Genomic DNA, 21,769 nt, shown 5'->3' on the forward strand with positions numbered 1-21,769 from the left:
ATGATTCAAGAAAAATACTTATTTTAACGTAAACTTGTGATTGTGCTAGCATTTACGGACTTAGTACAGTCGAGAAGTGTTACTACAAGGACTGCAGATTACTGTGCAGATTTGGATAAAGTAAAACCAAAACGTAGAAGGCATGCTTCCAAAGGAGGGAATCAGATACTTTCAGTTGTACCATCTCATATGCTTCGAACGGATGTGTCTAATGTTAAAAGGGAGACATTGATATTTCTAAATCTGATGTTTTGTATCCTTAGGAAGTTGCTTTATTATGGAGGTTCTCTCTTTTATATACCAATTTTTGCTCCAGTGCATTACCTGACTTTCTTGGCATTGAAAAGCTACTTGAGATTTTGACATTCTCATCATCTAGAAAGATAATGAAGTAAAATAATGAATTAACAGAGCATAATTAAATTAGTAGATGATACAAGATGCCTTTCTTCCCTTTTTTCCACTCAATTATTTTCCTATCTGCAAATATGCCATATTTTATTGTATGTTGTCTTGATATAATGGTTTATGTAATCAACATGTGCTGATGGAAAAAATGAACATATTCTTATTTTAAATATTTTTCTATGTTGTTTGTGCCTTTACTTTTACAGACATTGTGAATGTTCCTTCAGATTTTTCACTGGAGCAGTTTCACAAAATGGTGGTGGAACATGGGGGTTCATTCTCGATGAACTTAAATGACTCTGTTACTCACAGTGTTGCAGCTGATAAAAGAGGTTACTCACAGTGTATCTTTGTTTGTTCTAGTTGTTTTTGGGCAACAATAACTAGGGAATACTTTCTATTGCTGCTTTGGTTTAGATGACCAACCATTAATATTAGGAACTTCACTTATTTTCTTCAAGCAATACTGAGTTCGAGAGACTGCAGGAATCAAGTACCAAGCTGCTGTTAAGCATGGAGATGTCATTCATTACTCTTGGGTGATAGATTGCTGTAAAGAAAAGGCCCTCTTGCCATTACGACCAAAGTTAATATATGTTACCTTTGAAATGTTGATCTCCAATGACTTTGTTCTTGTTTGTAAGTTTTGGGTTGATTTGCTTGTTTGCAAGATCTCAGGGATTTGCTATAAATGTAGGTACTTTCTTAGCCTTTCAGAGTTATCCAAGGAGAAGATGAAAGAGGATATTGATGCGTTTGGGGATCACTACTTTTGGGATCTTGATGTTTCAGATCTGGGACAGGTAGAGTGATTTCTTGTAGATTTTGTTTAGTTCCAGCTTTCATATTGGACAGAAAACCCGAAAGCAAGGTTTACAGATATAGGAAAACCAAAAGTATGTATTACTTTTGATTGAATGATAGGAATCTAGTTTTGTTTTGAGAAATTCTATGTGAATCATATCTTACTCTTTACTCCATATGGTTGTGATTTGGCATCAATCTCATATCTATGTCAGAAATTATTTCTAACTTGCAAAGCGCTGTTACAACCTGAACATTTGCGTTATCTGGGTAATGTCTACATGTACAAGTAGGTATTAGGTTGTATATGCAAGGGGGTATTTGCTAAGATGTGAGATTGATTGGTTATTATCTGGCTCTAATAATGACTAAGAGTGGTTAGTCATAATGGACACTAATTTGTTGGTGGCTTTGATATAACTGAAAGTTAGCTGTATGCCAGCCAGAACAGATTAGGGATGTAAACTAAGTTGCGTGTTGATGGCGGAGGGAATGGGGGCCTGCAGAATTATTGCAATTGCATCAAATATGCTCTCATTTCTATCATTTCATTCTTATTGTGATTTCTTTGCCATACTGTGAGTATTTATTGCAATATTTTGATGGTTTCGGGGAAAGATTAAGGGAGAAGTGTCCTTGTGATTGTGGCAATTTCCTTGTTGGATTTCCCTTTGGCATTTGATGTGTGTATGCTGTTGATAATGATGTTTGATGGCAGCAGCCTTTTCTGCTATTACATTGACTCACGTTTATGACTGGAGTTGACATTTAAGGAGGGAAATCTGTATTTATTCTTCAGAAACCTGCATATTCTAGACTTTCATGGAAATGTAATAATGTATCAGATATAGTATTTACCAATGTTATTTGGACTGATCTTTTGACTGAGCCTTTTGACCCCAGAAACCAATACCAGACTGCAACTGGTAAAAAAGCCAGACACAATAAATATTCAAAATTTGATAAAATTGTATATATCATTGTTGGAAATCTCTGATCGGTTTTAGGTCACTGATTTTTTTGACATTTTCCAAGTTTTTAAGATTCAAAGCTTATTCTTGCGAACCTTTCCAATAATTTCTGATTTCTTCCCTGACATTTTTGATAAGTTTATTTCAGAACCATCTCCGATATATTCCTTGAAACAATGTTTGCAACAGTGTTATATATTTATATACATCCATGGGAATCTTAACCATTAGGAAAAAAATATTGTAATTTTCTCATATATATAGCATATAAGGGTGAATATAACAAAATAGCACCAAGTGCAATACATATCTGAACCAAAATACATGAGCATAGTGGCTCTAAATGACCTCTAGAATTTAGAAATAAGGATAATATATTCTACAATCAAATCAAACATCATCATTGTCCAAATTTAGATCCTCTACATTCTCAGCATTGGTATACTTGGCATCTTGACTCTATGCCCTTGAAGGTCCAATACCAATGTCCATAACCTGTGGTTGTGGAAGTGGTTGCAAGTCATTTAGCATAAGTCTATCCATTATAGAAGAAGGGCATCGCTAAGTAGATCAAGATCCGGTCTTAGCATAGCTATTGGGTTTTTGATTTTGATTTTTCATGTTTGGATTTTTTGGGGAACGAAGATGCACTCATACAAAACTAGTGAGACCAGCCACTTTGGGAGGCCAGTTCTGAGTAGAAACTGTTCGAAGCCACTCCAATTGGCTGGTTCGACCAGTTCCAATGTTGCTATTTACTGTTAATCTTAGGCTATTGTGGATATATCCTAGGTTGCCTTCGTATTGACTTGCATTGATGACTAGATTTAGGCATTTAAGCAGGGCACGCTGCATTTATTGTGGAATTGAAGGTGGTGACTTGAATTTAATGTGCTACTTAGGGCTACACCTACATATATGGATGGATTGTGCAGCTATCTGCATATTATGGACTGGTCATGTAAATGTATTAATGTATTAGAATAGTATCTACTATCAATCTTAGAGGATCAAGTGTGTCCTAAGTTACACATGGTTGGTGGACCATAGGTGAGATTTCCTCTTACAAGTAGGATACGTCCTCTATTGTAACGATTTACTCCTAAGTTATCTCTCTATCCTTCTATTAATAGGTTCACATCTTCTTGACTCTCTCTTCTCAAAATACAGATCTCATTTCCCTGATGATGGACTCACCTAGCTAGTCCGAAACGTCGGTTTCATAAATTGCTCACAGGTTTTTTCCATTAATCATAATAGATTTACTCCTAGTTTCCCAATATAGTATGTTGTGTATTTTATATAATTTGAACCTTGCTCCTGCATTGTACTTCCACCGTCTTATTATTTTATATCACTGTCTATTAGGATTTAGGGTGGAGCTGTTAATGAAGGCCCATAAGCATTATCTAGATTTGTAGGAGTATCTTGGGAATGATTTCTAACAAAGCATGTTAGGCTGTTTGGGAGGAGAAGGTCCCAACCATGTTGTATTGAGGAGCATGATCGAGAAATCATGATGTTGTAGATTAGGGTAGATTTCTCTTAACTTGATAATTACTTGTGAATGTTTGTTGGCTTCCTCTTAAATTTATATTCTTCTTCATCAGGTAATTTACCAAAATGTACAAAAAATGAAAAAGAAATTAGGCTCCAAGCTAGGGCATAACCCCACAAGGGGGGAACCCAAGAAATCCTATTCTTATATAATCAAATCGAAGTGAGATATCCAAATCCTGAGACCAAGACCAATACTGCCACAAAGAATCAAGTCAGCCCTCCAATCCATCTCCAATGAATAGTCAACAGAAGTCAATGCTAGTCAAATCTCAGAAATCTGGTCATCTCCTGAAATTTCAGGCCTGCAACACCAAAATATGCCTCAGAAAAGTCGCACATGTGAACAGAATTAGGGCACAAATCAACTCATTTCTCTCTCCTTTGATTTCGTTCTCTCTCTTTTGACTTTCACTGAAATTCTCCTTCTTGCACAGAAATTGAAGTGATTGCCAAAATGTGGAGCACATGCGCCAATATATAGTTGTTTGACTGTATGAAGAGAAATTATGGGCTGGCCAATTTTTCCATATGGAGGGCCGACTTGGTCTTGTGAAGACACATTGACTCAAGAATACATTTTCTTTTTAACTCAAATGACCCTAATAAACGTAATGATAATAATTAAAATTTCTTTTTCTTCTTTTTGCTTTTACATGAAATACATATATTGATAATGATAATTATGAAGACCAAACCTAGTTACATTTCCAACACTCCCTCTTAACTAGGGAGGTATTCATAATGGCACAACAAGATACTCTTATAAGAAGGGATTCTGATTGATAAACATCATCATCATCATAACCAGGTTATTGACATTTTCAAACATGGCAAGGCCTTGACTAACAAGCTCTATCTCTCCACTAGATTAGAGCACATTGTTAGAAGGCATACATTTGGACACCAGCACCACCTCCCAAGGCACATACCCCATCCGGATGTTCACTAGGTATGTCCTTACAACACTATTCTTATCTTGGATATTACCCATCTTCAAAGAATATCGGTCCTTACTCTTTATCTTGGATACCCTATCCTCAAAGAGTATCGGTCCTCAAGACTACTCTTATCGTGGATAAATTTCCTCAAGAAGTATCGGTCCCAGATGCTTATCGAATCCACCATTCTCCCTACCAGTGCCTTCACTAGGTTTACCATTGTTAGTCTTGGCCTTAGTGCATGACACATGGAGAATGCGGTATCCATCTTCACTCCCTCTCAAATAGGGGGGAATAACCACAATACTCATCAAAGCATTGGCTACATGTTCTTTTGTGGAGATCTGTTATAGTTTCTTGGCTCCTATCTTCATCACATCATAGCGAGCTTCAACTTTCCTGGTTCTATGTCAATCTTCATGTATCTTCTATTAATCATGTTGTCATTGATCTCAAGCAACAAATGTAGCAGGAGCAGCAAATGCAAGATGAGGTATAGAAGCAGGTGCAAGATGATGATGATGAAGCCCTAGGATGCAACCCTAGCTCTAGTGCAGTTTGATGATGTCCTTAGTATACAGGAATGCATGGATGAGATAACATGTGGATGAAACCCTAATCTTAGGGTTTGGATCCCTTGGAACCCATGATGCCAGTGATGATGATGCAACTTGATGTGATAAGGTCGTTATCGTTGAAGCAACAAATGTGGCAGGAGCAACAAATGCAAGATGAGGTACAGAAGCAGGTGCAAGATGATGATGATGAAGCCCTAGGATGCAACCCTAGCTCTAGTGCAGTTTGATGATGTCCTTAGTATGCAGGAATGCATGGATGAGATAACATGTGGATGAAACCCTAACCGTAGGGTTTGGATCCCTTGGAACCCATGATGCCGATGATGATGATGCAACTTGATGTGATAAGGTTGTTATCGTTGATGTCTACCAGATGTTGCAATTGGATAATGCAAGTTGATGAAACCCTAGCCACAAGATGAAACCCTAGCACTAGGGTTTGGCTTCCTAGACGATGGACACAACCCGAACTTCATAGAGATTTTCATGGTGTGGATCAGTGAATTTTTCTTAGAGACTCTCATTATCAGATTCTTGTTAGGTTGTGTTATATTCTTTCCACGACTAGCCCACGTAGTTAACTAAGGGTTTAGAGGGGGGGCAGAGCCCCCCTTCGTTGCGCCAATTGTGTAGCGGGGGGGGGGGGGGGGTCACAGGGGGTTTGAGGCGTACTCGTAACCCCACTTTATGGGTTTGTGCATGTTTTTCGTACATGTTTTTGGACGCAGTGGTTTTCGGTCCATGGTATTGGACGCAATGGCTTTCGATCCATGGTATTGGATGCTACGACATGTATAAATATGTATTATAACATTGAAAGGAACATAATGAAAAATCAAGCTGGTAGTCCCAGTTTTGGGATCCAGGGGAAATCTCTGTGTATATGTGTTTTATGTGTTATGCTCTCGCATTGTTTATTTTTTGTGTTTTAGAATTCGTATGCAGGTAATTTCTGTATGGGGTTAAAACTTACATTTGGTATCGGAGCAGAATATCTAGTGGTCTCTAGAGAGAAGACCATGTTGTGGCATCAAAGGCTTGGACATATTGGAGAGAGGGGCCTTCAAATACTTCATAGTAAAGGTATGGTAGAAGGTATGAGTAATAGCTTTCTAGATTTTGATTTCTGTGAAAATTGTGTATATGGGAAGCAGAATCGGGTGAGTTTCCCCTCTGGTGGTAAGAGGGCGAAACAAATATTAGAGCTTGTGCACAATGATGTGTTTGGACCTGTGAAGGTTCCATCACTGGGTAAGTCTGTGTACTATGTATCATTTATAGATGCCTTCTCAAGGAATACATGGATATATTTCCTTAATAAGAAATCTAAAGTCTTTGACAAGTTTAAAGAATTTAAGGCTCTGGTGGAAAACCAGATAGAGAAGAAGATAAAGGTGCTGAGAACAGATAACAGTGGAGAGTTTTGCAATAAGGAATTTGAAGAATTCTGCAAGAAGTGTGGTATAGCACGACAGAAGACTACTCTATCTACACCTCAGCAAAATGGAGTTGCAGAAAGAATGAACAAGACGTTGATGGAAAGGGCAAGAAGCATGCTCAGTGGTGCCGGGTTAGGACAAGATTTCTAGGTAGAAGCGGTGGATACAACATGTTACCTGGTCAACAGATCACCTTCATCAGCATTGGAGGATAAAACTCCACAAGAGGTATGGATTGGTAATAAACCCTCTCTTTCACATCTACGTGTATTTGGATGTGATGCATATGTACATGTTCCAAAGGAGAAACGAACCAAGTTGGATAGCAAATCTGAAATGTGCATCTTTATTGGGTATAAGGATGGTTTAAAGGTTATAAGCTTTGGAACCTAGTGACAAGGAAGGTTGTGTACAGCCGAGATGTGGTGTTCAGAGGGTGAAAGATGTTATTAAACATGAAGTTCAACCAAAGGAACCTGAGAAGATAGAGTTTGAGCTAAAGGAGGAAGAATCAAACTCTACAGCTGAGGAGGAATCAGAAGATGAAGAGCCACGAACTCCAAGTGTGAGAAGATCAATTCGAGAAAGAAGGCAACCAAAAAGGTATAGTCCAAATGCTTTCTATTCAAATTTTACTTTATCTATTATTGATGATGATCCCAAAACTATGAAAGAAGCAGTAGATTCAGAGGATGGCAAACTCTGGAAAGAGGCCATGGTTGATGAAATGGCATCTTTGCACAAAAATGAGGCTTGGGATTTGGTGGAGTTGCCGGCTGGAAGGAAACCCATTGGCAGCAAATGGGTGTTCAAGAGGAAGACAAATGCAGAAGGAAAGGTGGAGAAATACAAAGGTCGGTTGGTAGCAAAAGGTTATTCCTAGGTGGTGGGAATTGATTTTGGTGATATTTTTTCTCCTGTTGCCAAGGTAACTTCTATTAGATTACTTTTATCTGTTGCTACTGCTTTTGATTTTGAGGTCGAACAGATGGATGTGAAGACATCATTTCTTCACGGGGATCTGGAAGAGGAAATATACATGAAGCAACCTGAAGGCTTTATGGTGAAGGGTAAGAAAGAACTGGTATGCAAGTTAAAGAAGTCTCTGTATGGGTTAAAACAGTCACAAAGGATGTGGTATCAGAAATTTGATACATTTATACGGGGACTTGGCTTCACCAGAAGCAAAGCAGATTACTGTGTGTATTTTAAATTGATTAGTGACCATGTTATTTATCTGGTCTTATATGTGGATGATATGTTGCTGGTTGGAAATGACAAAGAAATTATCCAGGATTTGAAGACCCAATTGTCCTCCAAATTTGACATGAAAGATCTTGGTGCTGCAAACTATATTTTGGGCATGGAAATTAAAATAGATCAGGTAAAGAGGAAGCTCTGGTTAAACCAGAGGAAGTATGTCGAGACAATATTATAGAGGTTTAATATGCAGGATAGTAAACCGGTGAAGGTTCCTATTCATGTAGGTGTGAGGTTATCTGCTGAACAATGTCCCAAGACACAAGAAGAGAAAGAGGACATGTCCCGTGTTCCATATGCAAGTGCATTTGGTAGCCTGATGTATGCAATGGTCTGTACTAGACCAGACATTGCACATGCAGTGGGAGTATTGAGCAGGTTTATGTCGAAACCAAGGAAGGAGCACTGGATAACAATGAAGGTTTTTAGGTATTTGCGTGGCACTAGTGATTATGGTTTGTGTTATCAAGGAAGACCAGGATTGGACAGAGTGTTGGATATTCGTGGCTTTATTGATGCTGACTGGGCTGGAAATCTGGATTAGAGAAGATCTACAAGTGGGTATGTGTTTAACCTATTTGGAGGTGCAGTCTGTGGGATGAGTAAGAAACAATCTGTAGTGGCACTATCAACTACAAAGGCAGAATACATGGCAGCCACTCATGCAAGCAAGGAAGCAGTTTGGTTGCAAAGATTGTGTTCAAGTATGGGGTTAGTACAGGGAGCTATAAGGATAGATTGTGATAGCCAAAGTGCAATTTTCTTGGCAAAGAACCCTGCATATCATTCAAAGACAAAGCACATTGATGTTCAGTATCACTTTGTGAGAGATATGATAGAAGACAAAAAGGTGTTGCTGGTAAAGGTGGACACTTTGAAGAATACTGCAGATGCATTGACAAAATCTGTGAGCTCTAAGAAGTTCTCTTGGTGTAGAGAGACAATGGGCATTTCAGGGATGAAAGAATGACTAAGCTCTCTTGTGGCCTCCTATGGAAAGAAAACAAGAAGTGGGAGAATGTTGGGTTGTGTTATATTCTTTCCATGACAAGCCCACGTAGTTAACGGGGGGTTAGAGGGGGCGCCCCCCTTCATTGCTCCGATTGTGTAGCGGTGGGGGGTCACAGGGGGTTTGAGGCATACCCGTAACCCCACTTTATGGGTTCCGGGGTAGCGCCCCGGAAAATTTTGGTTTTGGACCCTATGTTAGGATGGACAGACCCACCTATGGTTTTGTGCATGATATTCGCACATGTTTTTGGATGCGATGGTTTTCAGTCCATGGTATTGGACGCGATGGTTTTCGGTCCATGGTATTGGATGCTTCGGCATAAATATGTATTATAACATTGAAGGGAACATAATGAAAAATCAAGCTAGTAGTCCCAGTTTTGGGATCCAGGGGAAAATCTCTGTGTGTTTGTGTTTTATGTGTTATGCTTTCGCATTGTTTATTTTCTGTGTTTTAGAATTCATATGCAGGTAATTTCTGTGTGGGGTTAAAACTTACAATTCTCCACGTCATGCTGATTCTTGTGGTATGTGGAGTGTCCCATGGGATTTCATGGTTTGAGAGAAATGCTTAGTCAAATTTGAAGACCCCATCTCTAGACCAAAACCTCAAGGGATGACGATGTGGCGACAACGTGAGATAATATGGCATCACAATGATGAAGAAGGGTCCATCAATCAATGACTTGGCAATTATTAATTACTGACAAAGAGTATAAAGTCAAAGAGTCCTTTTATTAAATCAAATTAAATGGTTGTTAGGATATCAAATTGAAATAAATCAACATTAAGGTTTGGCTCCAAGTTTGAAATAAATGAATAAATTCAAATGGGCCCTTGATGATTGCATTGAATTCCTCTTTTCGAGAGGACCAAAATTGATCTAAAGATCAACAAATTTGGACATGTAGAAATGTGTTTTCGAATTTATGCCCACACATGTGCACATTGTCATGGTCATCCACATCATCATGTAGGCTCGTGAAGCCCAACAGACATGTCAATTCACCCTTATTGACTTGCATAAATATAAGTGACCTCTCACCTCATTTGGCATCATCATCACTCACACATTCTTCTCTCTCCTTCTCTCATTGGTTCGTACAACTATTGGTCATATCTTTTCTCTCCCACATGTAGGAATTTACAGGGTAAGTTCCTCAAATAGAACACCAAAGGACACTGCTCACAAATAGATCACAAATCAATACACCAGTATTATTGACGTGGTTAAAACCCTCCAAGAGGGAAACAATCCATAGTCTGACCCAACGCAGCCACTTTAGGTAATTTATTAATGTAAAATAAAGAAAATTTACATGAGCTTCTCTCATGAACAGTCACCTAACAAATTACCCTCTATGCTCTTTAAATAGAGATCATGGACCAATCGGGTGTTAAGCCACGAATCAAGTGTTGGTAATACTAAGGAGAGAATGAATCGTCGGATCACTTCATGTCTAGAACATATCGTGACTGTCGAATTGTAAGTTACAAAAAGTACATACTAAAGAAACACACTTTACTTAACTATACACTAGACCAAGTTATACTTAATTATTTCCAATGTGTCGGAATATCCTAACATCCCCCCTTAAGAACAACTTATGATAGGATTGAAGGATGTAGTGTTGATAATATCGCCGAAATATCGGCGATATTCGTAAATATTGCGATATTTTCGGCTCTCGAAAATATCGCGATATTTCTGAAATATCACCGATATTTTGGAAAATATCAGAAAATATCACGCGACGATCGAAAATATTGCCCAGCAATAGTCAAAAATTTCTGCGCGGGTTATAAAAGTCCGATTTTGGTTTTTCTTCAATCATTTTCATTTCTAATCTATGTTGCAGGAAACGTGGGGCAGAAGGGCGTTTCCGTATGGAAACGGGTACGAAACGCTGAAACGCGTTTGGTACGGCCCTGAAACGCGTTTCAGGCCGTACTGCCACGTTTCACGAAACTGAAACGTGGCCAGTACGGCCTGAAACGCGTTTCAGGGCCATATGCCCCACGTTTCAGCATTTACTTGTGTTTTATTTTATTTTATTTGTTTTTTAATTTATTCTTATGTTAGCCTAGTGACTTCTAGTTGCTTCCAGATGCCTGTCTAAAGTTATAAAAGTGAACTTTTGCCCTAGTGTTGATATGCAGTTCATGGTAATGTTAAATTCTTAAAGTAAAAGTGATATTCTCCTTTGTTTTTCATTTTCATCCTTTTACTTAAATTTTTAACATTACCATGAAATGACTCAGGATGTTTGAGAGTGGTTTCGCCCTCATTGGATTTCATATGGAGAAAGTAGAATTTTAGATCTCACTCAAAATCCAGCAGACTTATCTGTTTTTCAGGATTTCAGGATTGGGGGGATTGCAATGTTTCCATTGGATTTTATCATGTACTAGGGTATGGAACTTGTATTTAATCAAGAGAACCAAGCCCTCTATGCAGGGGAGACTCCTAATAATCAAGAGAATGTAGGGTACTAGGGTATGAAACTTGTATTGAATCAAGAGCATTAAGGTTGTTCGACTATGTAGGAGGAGACTCCCAATCAAGCACGAGACAAGAAATTAGAAATTTCTCGTGGCTGATTTTGGATATTTCTATTTTCATTATGTGATTATTCATGAGTAAATGTGATGCAAATTTAGATACTTATAGTTTATGCATTGACAATTGACAGTTTTATCATAATGTAATAAATTAGAATGTATCATACATGCTTTATGATTGCACATATTTCTAATTCGAATGTATCATACATCAACACCATCTGCTGTAGATATAGTGTGTAACACTCAGAGGAGCAGGAGGAGGAGGAGGAGGACACTACGGGAGCATCAACATCAACACCATCTGCTGTAGATATAGGAGAGCATAGCCCCATACCTAGCACTCATTACTTGACATTAGGTGCAGAGGCAGGGTCAGGGCCTTCTACTACTAGGGGCCGGCCTGGCAAACAACTTATCATGTTTTCCCGTAAAAGGGGGAGAGGGCAGTGATTTCAAATAGATAGCTGCTAGTTTTATTTGTTATGCTCTATGTTGCACGGGTACCTGCACCCGGGGGTGAGGTTCTCGAACCCATCCCGAGTTCCCGCACCCAAGTACCGGATTCGGGTACGGGTTCTTCTCAGACGAACCCAGAAGAACCAGGTTCTTCAAAAAAAAATTGGGTTCTTTTTTCTTGGGTTCTTCGGGTTGGGTTCTTTGGGTTCTTCATAAAAAAAATATATTAAAATATAATTAATAATATATAGTTGGATTGAGGTTAAGAACAAAGTGCATACATTTGTTATAGGAGATAGATCACACCCACAGACAGAGGAGATCTATGCAGAATTGCAGTGACTAATAGGGTTGATGAAGGAAGCAGGGGATGTACCTGATGTGCATTTTATGCTGCATGATAAGAAACAGGAGCAGGTGGTAGTGATCATCACATGATGTGCAATAGGAGTGGTGGGAATCTGCATGGTTTTACAAGAGGAAGAAGCTTATATTTTGTTTGTGCTTTTCAGCAAGTTGTAAAGACCACTTAAGTCGCATCAAAAGCGCAAGAAGTGCATATGTCGTAATTGCCACTATTCTGCCAAGTTCATAAATGAGGTCACCATGCAGGAAACCGTCCTGAGTGATTTAATCCACTTCATTATTTCCTCAACTTAGTTTTTTTGGGATTTATATTGAGGCTTAAGTAAAATAAGTTAGCTGGAAGTGCTATATTATTCTGTTGGTGTCTCTACAAAGGGAGTGGAGGTTTGAGGACTGTTTACTGTTTTCATGTATCATGCCAAAGGCTATATCTCCCTAGGAAATTTCTCAAGGACAAGAGCCCATACAACAAGTTTGAAGTAGCATGGGTATTTTCAAAATTTTTAGGTTGAAGTTACATCAAGATATTCAAGTGAACAAAATATGTGAGTGGATTGTCGACCTCCTTGGATATATGATTGCAGAGAGCTTGTTTGGGCAGAATAGGGATCGGGCTTCAGTTAGAGACCTTTTTTTTTCCTTGGAGCTTCAGGTAATGACTTATAAATAGCAGTAAAGGCATTTCAGAGACACTCTTGTTCTATTTTTTCTCATGATGAGAAGTGTTGAAATTCAAATCTCACATAAATACATATAAGATGTAGATGTATGCACACAAATCGATGCATACACATAGACAAACATTAATGGACATAGAGAGAACAGACATTAATGGACATAGAGAGATGCACACAAGAATTATAGTTTATAGCTGTAATGTATTATTCCATATGTTGGCTTGACAAAAGATGCTTGCCAGCAAGCTGTATAATTGACTTTGTACTGATTTCATGTGTTTCATTTTTGGATGAAAATATGGTGCAGCTCTAAATTGAATAAGTTAATTGCATCAAGCAATAGATGTTATGCTTGTCTGTATAAAACAATAGTTAATATCTTCACTCTTTTTTATGGTAGCTAATACTGGGGACTTGTGTTTAAGGGTCAAACAGGTAACATAACAATTGAGAAAGGTCTGAAATTCTGTTGGATTTGGAAAATAAAATGAAAGATAAGCATAGGAAGAGAAATTGGAAGCATGGAAAAGGATGCACAGTATAGAAGTGTGATCAGACAAACAATGATGCCTGCAATGTTAATATGGAAATATAGAGTTAGGGAACAAGTTTGACCTCCACAACTGTATTTGATAGGATGCTTGCGTCACGCGTGGTATGCGGTTTCGTGGAACTCAATGACAGTAGGATATGCTGACCACAACTGTTGCATGGATGCTTTCCAATTTGTGGCAGAATGCTTTGGTTTGGCATAAATCCAAACCAAGTGATCTTCACTATTATTCTGAAGGCATGTGCCAGACTGCCATCAGATGAAAATGGTAAGCAGGTCCATTTATGCATTATCAGAATGGGTTTGGAAAAAATATACAAATTCAAATTTCATATATATTATTAATTATATTTTTTCAACTTTAATATATTTCATATATATTATTAATTATATATATATGAAATATTAATTAATAATATGCATGTTTAAATGATTATCATTAAAGTTTTCTTGTTTAAAATTTAAAGTTGAAAAAATATACAAATTCAAATTTCATATATATTATTAATTATAAATTTATAATTTATAATTTATAAATATTAAAATTTAATATTATTATGTTACCCGACGAACCCACGCACCCTGTTTCCAAAAATGTTGTCCCCGTCCCCGTCCCTGTCCCCGCACCCACGTTTCCTGGCAACATAGGTTATGCTACATATAACTCATGATGATGAGATACTTTTATATATGTGATGTTATTTTGTATTGGTTCTCCACATTTGAGTCCTTGAATGGACAATTATCAGGGATCAATAGGATTTGGTATCGCCTTTGATGTATCATTTCTATTTGACATCATATATATCAGTGTTTTCTTCATATTTATGTGCCAATGTGTTTATTTCATGTTGTTATTGCTTTATATGTTTAAAAATCTGAATATATTATGCATTTTTTATGCTTGCCGATATTTGCCGATATTTTGCCGATATTGCCGATAAGATATTTTCTGGACTCTCGCCGATATTTTCCCGATACCGATATTATCAACACTGGAAGGATGTACAAAGGTGACACAATAGGAGAAGGAAGGAGGCATTAGAGCCTATCCCCCCTTAGTGATAACTTCCTGAACTCCAACCATAAATCGAAGTTTAGTAAACTCGCCTTTGTGAGAGCCTTTGTAAAGATGTCTGCATCTTGATCAACAGTTGAACAATAGTGCACTTCAAGAACATGGTCATGAATGAGCTTTCTGATGAAGTGCATGGGTAGTTCAATGTGTTTGCTATGCTGATGTTGGGCTGGATCTTTGCATAGTTGAATGGCACTTTGATTATCACACTAAAGTGTAGTCGGATGTTGCTGCTGAAAACCAAACTCTTACAGGATCTGACGAAGCCACAAGGCTTCCTTACTAGCTTCAATGGTGCCACGATACTCTGCTTCTATGAAGAAAGAGAAATGGTACTTTGTTTCTTGCAAGCCCATGTAATAGGTCCAGAACCAAGAGTGAAGATATAACTTGCAGTAGACTTCTGATCATGAGGGTCACCAACCCAATCAGAATCAGTGAAACCAACCAATAGAGGAGATGCTTCGACATTGTAATGAATCCCAAACTGAATTGTACCTCGAACATCACAAGTATTCTTTTAGCTGCTTTCCAATGACTTTCATGTGGGTTTTTCATAAACCGAGCAACAAGGCCAACAACAAAGGAAAGGTCAGGACGGGTATGGGTCAGATACAAAAGTTTTCCAACAAGTTGACGGTATAAGGTTGCATCAACTTTAGGGGAAGTACAAGTGACTAAAAGTTTGGCTCCAAATTGAAAGGGAGAAGGGGTTGACTTATAGTCTTCCATTTGAAAGTGGCGTAGAAGATCACAAACATACTTGGACTAGGAAAGGGAAATACCTTCTTTGGATTGCAAGACTTGAAGGCCAAGAAAATAATGCAAGTGTCCTAATTTTGTCATTTCAAACTGCTTTTTAAGGCTGGACTTCACATGGTTTATAAGGTTGGGATCACTACTAGTAAGGATAAGATCATCAATATAAAGAACAAGAATGATAAGAGACTTACCCACTTTCTTGTTGTAGACATTATTGTCAGAATGACACCTAGAAAAGCTAGTGTCTAAAAGAAAGCTATCCATTTTGGCATACCAAGCCTGAGGGGCTTGCTTGAGACAAAAAAGGAATTTCTTAAGTTGACATACAAGGCTGGAGTCTTCTTGTATAAAGCTATGAGGTTGTTCCATATAGATTTCTTCATACAAGTCCCCATGCAAGAAGGCGGATTTAACATCCATCTGATGGACTTCCCATTTGAAAGAGGCAGCAAGGGAAAGAACAAGGCTGATAGAGTTCATTTTGGCAACATGGGAGAAGGTTTCAGTATAGTCAATGCCTTCAACTTGCGAAAAATCCTTAGCAACAAGACGAGCTTTATGCTTATCAACTTTTCCATCTGGTCCAAACTTGGTTCTGTAAACCCATTTGCATCTAACAAGTTTTTGTCCCTTTGGAAGAGGAACAAGGTCCCATGTATCATTTTCCAATAATGAACGACATTCTTCATTCATAGTTGCGTCCCAATCTGGATGGCCTAAAGCTTCTGCAAAGTTGTCAGGATCATAATTTGTTGAAGCTTGAGCTAGTAAAGAAGATGTTCTATCGAACATAGAACATGTACGACGTTGATCTAGAGGATCACCTAGAATAGCACCTGCTGCATCCCGAGTAGCGTGTACCCATTTTGGAAGTTGAGGAGCTGAAGTTGGATCCCGAGAAAGTGGGGGAGGATTGTCATCCTTGTTGTCATCATCTGAAGAAGGAATATTTTCAGAAGTAGAAGGGATAAAGAGAGGTGGCACATCTGCCGAACTAGGCTCGTAGGCCGATTCAGAAAACTTTACATCTCTTCTAGTGATAACATTTTTGGATTTAGGTTGAAGAAGTCTATATCATTTGACATCTTCAGAATATCCAACAAAAATACATTTTTCACTCTTAGGTTCTAAGGCTTTATGTTTCTCATCTGGAATATGGGCCCATGCTTCACTTCCAAAAACGCGAACATGACTTACATCTGGTTTAATTGAGCTCCATGCTTCTTCTAGAGTGATATTCTTTAAAACCTTAGTAGGAGTGTGATTTACTATGTAATTTGCACAGTTATTTGCTTCTGCCCAAAAATTAAGACTAAGTCCTTTAGATTGAAGCATACAATTAGCCATTTCCTTTAGGGTGCGATTCTTCCTTTCAGCGACACCATTTTGTTGTGGAGTATATGGAATAGTAAGTTGCAATTGAATTCCATGCTCATTGCAAAAGTTGATGAATTTGTTGTTAACATATTCTCTGCGATTATCAGATCTTATCTCAAGAATTTGATGTCTAGATTGTTTCTCAACAAAGGCCTTAAAGGCCAAGAACATGTTAAAGACTTCACTCTTGAGTTTTAGGAAGTATACCCAAGTGCGTCTAGAGAAATCATCAATGAAAGTTAAGAAATACTTGTAGCTAGAGAATGAAACAACTGGAAGTGGACCACATAAATGACTATGCCCAAGCTGTAAAGGGGCTAAGGCATGCCAAGAGGCACGTTTTTCAAAACTATCCCGATGATGTTTTTAAGTACACATCCAGAACAAACACCATCTCTGCAAGATACCATAGGAAGACCTGCCACAATATTTTCTTTACATAGATTTTGAAGGGAGCGATAGGTTAAGTGACCAAATCGCTCATGCCAAAGTTTGCTCACTTCATCATAATGAGCAACAAATACCAAGGGAAGAGTTGATGACGCAAAGTTGTGAAACTTATGCAACCTTGTAGAATCATCAACAATGCCAGTAGCTAAAATCTTTTTAGGATTTCTTAGGTCCTTAATTACAACATCATGAAGTGAAAATTCAACAATTTTATATTCACCTGAATGAGTTATCTGATATACAGATAGAAGGTTGCAGGATAAGGTAGGAACACATAATACATCATTAAATTGACCGTTGTCTAGATGAATAGTTCCAGTCCCTATAATAGTAAGAGATCTATCATCACCAACATAAATATTTTTGGCATTACAATCATTTAAAGAAGAAAACATGGCTTTGTTTTTGGCCATGTGATAAAAAGCTCCAGAATCAATGAGCCACTCATGAGAATGAGAAGAAGAAGATACATTTAGTGCATAACTAGACTGAGATGCTTGACAACCACATGCAGAAAGTGCTATTCCTGAAAATGAAGTTGAAGTTGAAGAGTGCTCCAAATGGACGTTATGCTTCTTCATGGCTGCTTCCAATGCTTCCATCTTCTTAAAGCATTTGGATTCTATGTGGCCATCATGATTACAAAAGTTGCAATGTATATCAGTCTTCTTCCCTTTGTTTTTATTTGCCTTATCATTTTGTTGAATTGATATTTCATTTTGAGTCTGAATTTGTTTAGGACCCTTGTTTGGTTTAGGACCATTCTTTTTAGGATGCAGCTTCTTAGGATTCTTTGAATTTGGTTGCTAAGGCTTTCTTAGAAGAATTTCCAGTATTAAGAAGACCAAGATGTAAGAGTTTTCTTGTTCTCTTATTAAAGAATCACAAAAGACATCAAAAGAGGGTGACTTGTAGTCTTGTCCTTGAGAAATAAAGGCTTCTCTAGTAGAATGGAAGGTGGAAACAAACACAGAGTAGGCTGATCCTAACTTAGTAAGAATGGAATAGATAAGGCTACCATCTTTTTTCTTAACCTTAACACCTTATAAGAGAAGTCTAACGGTCTTGAACTTGGAGAAAAAATCTTCCATGGAAGAAAAATTATTGGGGTCCAACATAAGGAACTCATTTTCAAGTTGATGGGCTCTAATTTCATTTTTATTTCCAAAAACTTCATTGAGTTGTTTCATTGCGTTATTAGGGTTATCAATTTTTGCGATATGGAATCTAAGATCTGGAGAAATAGACATCCCTATCAACCCACGCGCCTGATCTTGCTTATTTTCCCATTTGGATTGCTTATCTTCATGTTTAGGTTTAGACCAGTGTTACTTGGTAGTGGGAGCGAAAACGGGTGCGGTAGCGACATTTTCAAAAGCTCCCGGTTTGGGAGCGAATCCCAGAGCAATATATATATATATATATATATATATATATATATATACATAGATTGATCATTGAACCATATAACAACAATCATCTAGAAGTTATAATCTTCATCAACCATGTCCACAAGTTAGTAGCATACAACATATTGAGTCTCGTGAATCATGATTCATCAATCTTAAAGTTTCAACTTCAAGCTTTCAAAATTGAAAATTCAATATATAACATTTATCATCATTGATCACCAAAGTTGTACTTGTAATCTAAGTTTAATCATTACAAGAAATAATATCTAACATGAAATAAAATGTTGTAAAATGAAATGGAATGAAACAACTTTCACGAAGCATCATATTCATAATTCAGAATCATTACCAATGAGTTAGAATTGCCAACTTCAAAATTCAAACTTAAATTGTCATATATTGTTTACAAAAAATATCATGATAAATATGAAAGAGTTAAGGCTCAACAGTCATGAAAACTAATAGAAACTAGAAAAGACAAGTAAAATGTAAATCTATTATCTACTACTTCATGTGGCCCTTGCCACGAGAAGTATCTGATGTATGAGCAGGTCGTGGTGGTCTTCTAGGAGTCTCCTCCCGCACATACCGATGATCAAAACCAGAAGGCACATGCCCTCCACGTGAGGGTGTAGATGGAGGCGACGACATCAAAGGAACAAGACTCGGAACTCGAGCACTGCTACTAGATGGTGGAGTTGGCATGGTTATTGCTTCATTTTCCTCTCTAATAACTTATAAGTTTCGATTCCAGTTCTTCAATATGTATAGTGCCATCCTCCAATTTATCATCCTCTGGGTGGTTGTCCGAAATTTTATATGTTGGATCCTCATAAGCCCGATCACAATAATGACTCAACAACCTCAAGTTGTAGTGCACATAAACCAAGATTTTTGCCTGGTTTTCATTGAGTCTGTTTCTTTTCACATTGTGTATGAAGTTGTAGGTGCTCCAACACCTCTCTGCAGAAGAAGTATTTACAACCTGTGAGAGAACCTTTTTTGCCAATTTTGGCAAAAGTCCCTGGCCACCATATGCTTCATGCCATGTGAGAGCATCAAATCTGTCTCTATCTTCCATTGCATGAATGGTACCAAACAAACCAGTGCAACTGAATTATCTGCGTAATTCAAGACGCACACTAGCACATTCCTCGTTGTCAAGTATCAACTTGTCTAATGCTTGAAAATATCCTATAGATACCTCTTCATCTATATGGGGTTTGACCCTAACCCAACCCCTTGGTGCAGGTTGGCCCAACCAGTGTTGTTAAAATCGCGATAAAATCGCGATTTTATCGGAAAATCGCGATTTTTTCCTCTGCCCGATCAAATCACGATTTTTATCCGTAAAAATCACCACTTTTTTTTTATACCGATTTTTATCGAAAAAATCGCGATTTTTTGCGTAAAAATCGTGGGAGGCGCGGGCAGCGGGGTTTTATATGGCAAATTCGATTTTTTTTTAATTCATTGTGCTGTCGCCGCGCGGAGGAGGAGGAGAAGAGGTGAGGGAGAGGAGCTGAAGGGTTTCCGTCGGATTTGGGAGCGAATCCAAGCGTTTTTAGGAGGAATCCAAGCCAAGATCACCAATTTGTCCATAAAAGAGGTATGTAGATTAATTTTTTTTGGTTTTGCTTCTATAAAAACTTTGGTTTTCATTGTTTTTAAAGAATTTTTTGAAATTTTTCATTGATTTGGGATGGGTAATTTGTTATGACTATGAGAACCAATTTTTTATTTTTATTTTCTCATTTTTTTTAAACATTGTTTATTTTTTTTGAATTTTCATTGTTTTTTGGCATTTGGTTGGGTAACTTGGGTTTAGAAATTGGGATTTTGGAAATAATTAACTTGTAATTTTGCAAATGCTAAATTGTAATTTGTATTATGTAATCCTAAATTCCTAATTTCCTATTTCCTAATCCTTATTTTTCCATAGGTTTGCAAATTCAAAATTCAAAAACAAACATGCCAAGGAAATTGGATCCTTTCTGGGAATATGGTGACCCTAAAACTCCGAATGATAGACAAAACTTGTATTGCAAGTTGTGTGGAAAGGAAATATTCGGGGGGGTGTACAGGTTGAAGTTCCACCTTGCACAAATCCCTGGACATGATGTGGGGCCCTGTCTAAATACAAATGCTGAAATTATCCAAAAAGCCATGAGAGCATTGGGAGAATTAGAGCACACTAGAGATGCCAAAGAAGAACTCAAAAGGCAACTAAAAAGGTCAGTTGAAGGAAGTGGGCCAAGTGGCACTGGTTCTACTGCAGCGTCAGTCAATCCGGTAGCTGCATCATCATATTTTGTTCCTCGAACCACACCTGGTTCACAACCAACTATTGGTTCAATGCTAAAAAGAACTGAAAAAGAACAAGCTGACAAGTTGATGACAAAATTTCTCCTCTGGAGTGATATTCCTTTCAGCATTGTAAGGAGTAATCCATTTTTCCAACCTACTGTTGATGCTATTGCCAGTGTTGGCCCGGGGTACAAAATCCCTTCTCTTCATGATTTCAGAGGCCGACTTCTTCAAGATGAAAAGCGTGACTGCACCCAAAGATTGGAGGATTTTAGGGCATCATGGGCACAAACAGGATGCACTGTTATGTCAGATGGTTGGACTGACCAAAAGGGGAGAACCCTTATAAACTTCTTGGTTAGTTGTCCCAAGGGGACTATGTTTATCAAATCTGTTGATGCAACTCATCAAATCAAAGATGCAAGAACTTTATGTGATTCGCTGGATGTGTTTATTTTGGAGGTGGGTGCAGAAAATGTTGTCCAAGTCATAACGGACAATGCTGCAAATTATGTTGCTGTTGGTAGAATGCTTATGGACAGGCATCCTGCTTTATTTTGGACACCTTGTGCTGCCCATTGTATTGATTTGATGTTAGAGGACATGGGGAAAATTCCCTTTGTCAAAGAGGTTGTTGACTCATCAAAAAGCATCACAAAATTTATTTACAATCACACATCTGTGCTTAGCTTGATGAGAAAATGCACCAACAACAAAGAGTTGGTGCGCCCCGCCATTACACGGTTTGCGACGAGTTTCATATCTCTTCAATCCCTCTTGAATTCTATGTGGGATTT

General features: G+C 37.9%; 1 protein-coding gene across 1 annotated transcript in view; it reads left to right on the forward strand.

Annotated features, from left to right (window-relative positions):
* ATLIG4 (DNA ligase IV) overlaps positions 1-21,769 on the forward strand; it is a 495,731-nt gene that overhangs the window by 378,292 nt on the left and 95,670 nt on the right. The window contains exons 19-22 of the mRNA XM_089428338.1: positions 50-253; positions 615-740; positions 895-994; positions 1,106-1,211. Coding sequence (XP_089284464.1) covers positions 50-253; positions 615-740; positions 895-994; positions 1,106-1,211 — 536 coding nt within the window. The remainder of the gene's footprint in view (positions 1-49; positions 254-614; positions 741-894; positions 995-1,105; positions 1,212-21,769) is intronic.

The sequence above is a fragment of the Pinus tabuliformis genome, chromosome 4_2 (genome assembly GCF_031772625.1).
Source record: "Pinus tabuliformis cultivar Carrire ecotype Pingquan chromosome 4_2, CPIR1, whole genome shotgun sequence".
Lineage (NCBI taxonomy): Eukaryota > Viridiplantae > Streptophyta > Pinopsida > Pinales > Pinaceae > Pinus > Pinus tabuliformis.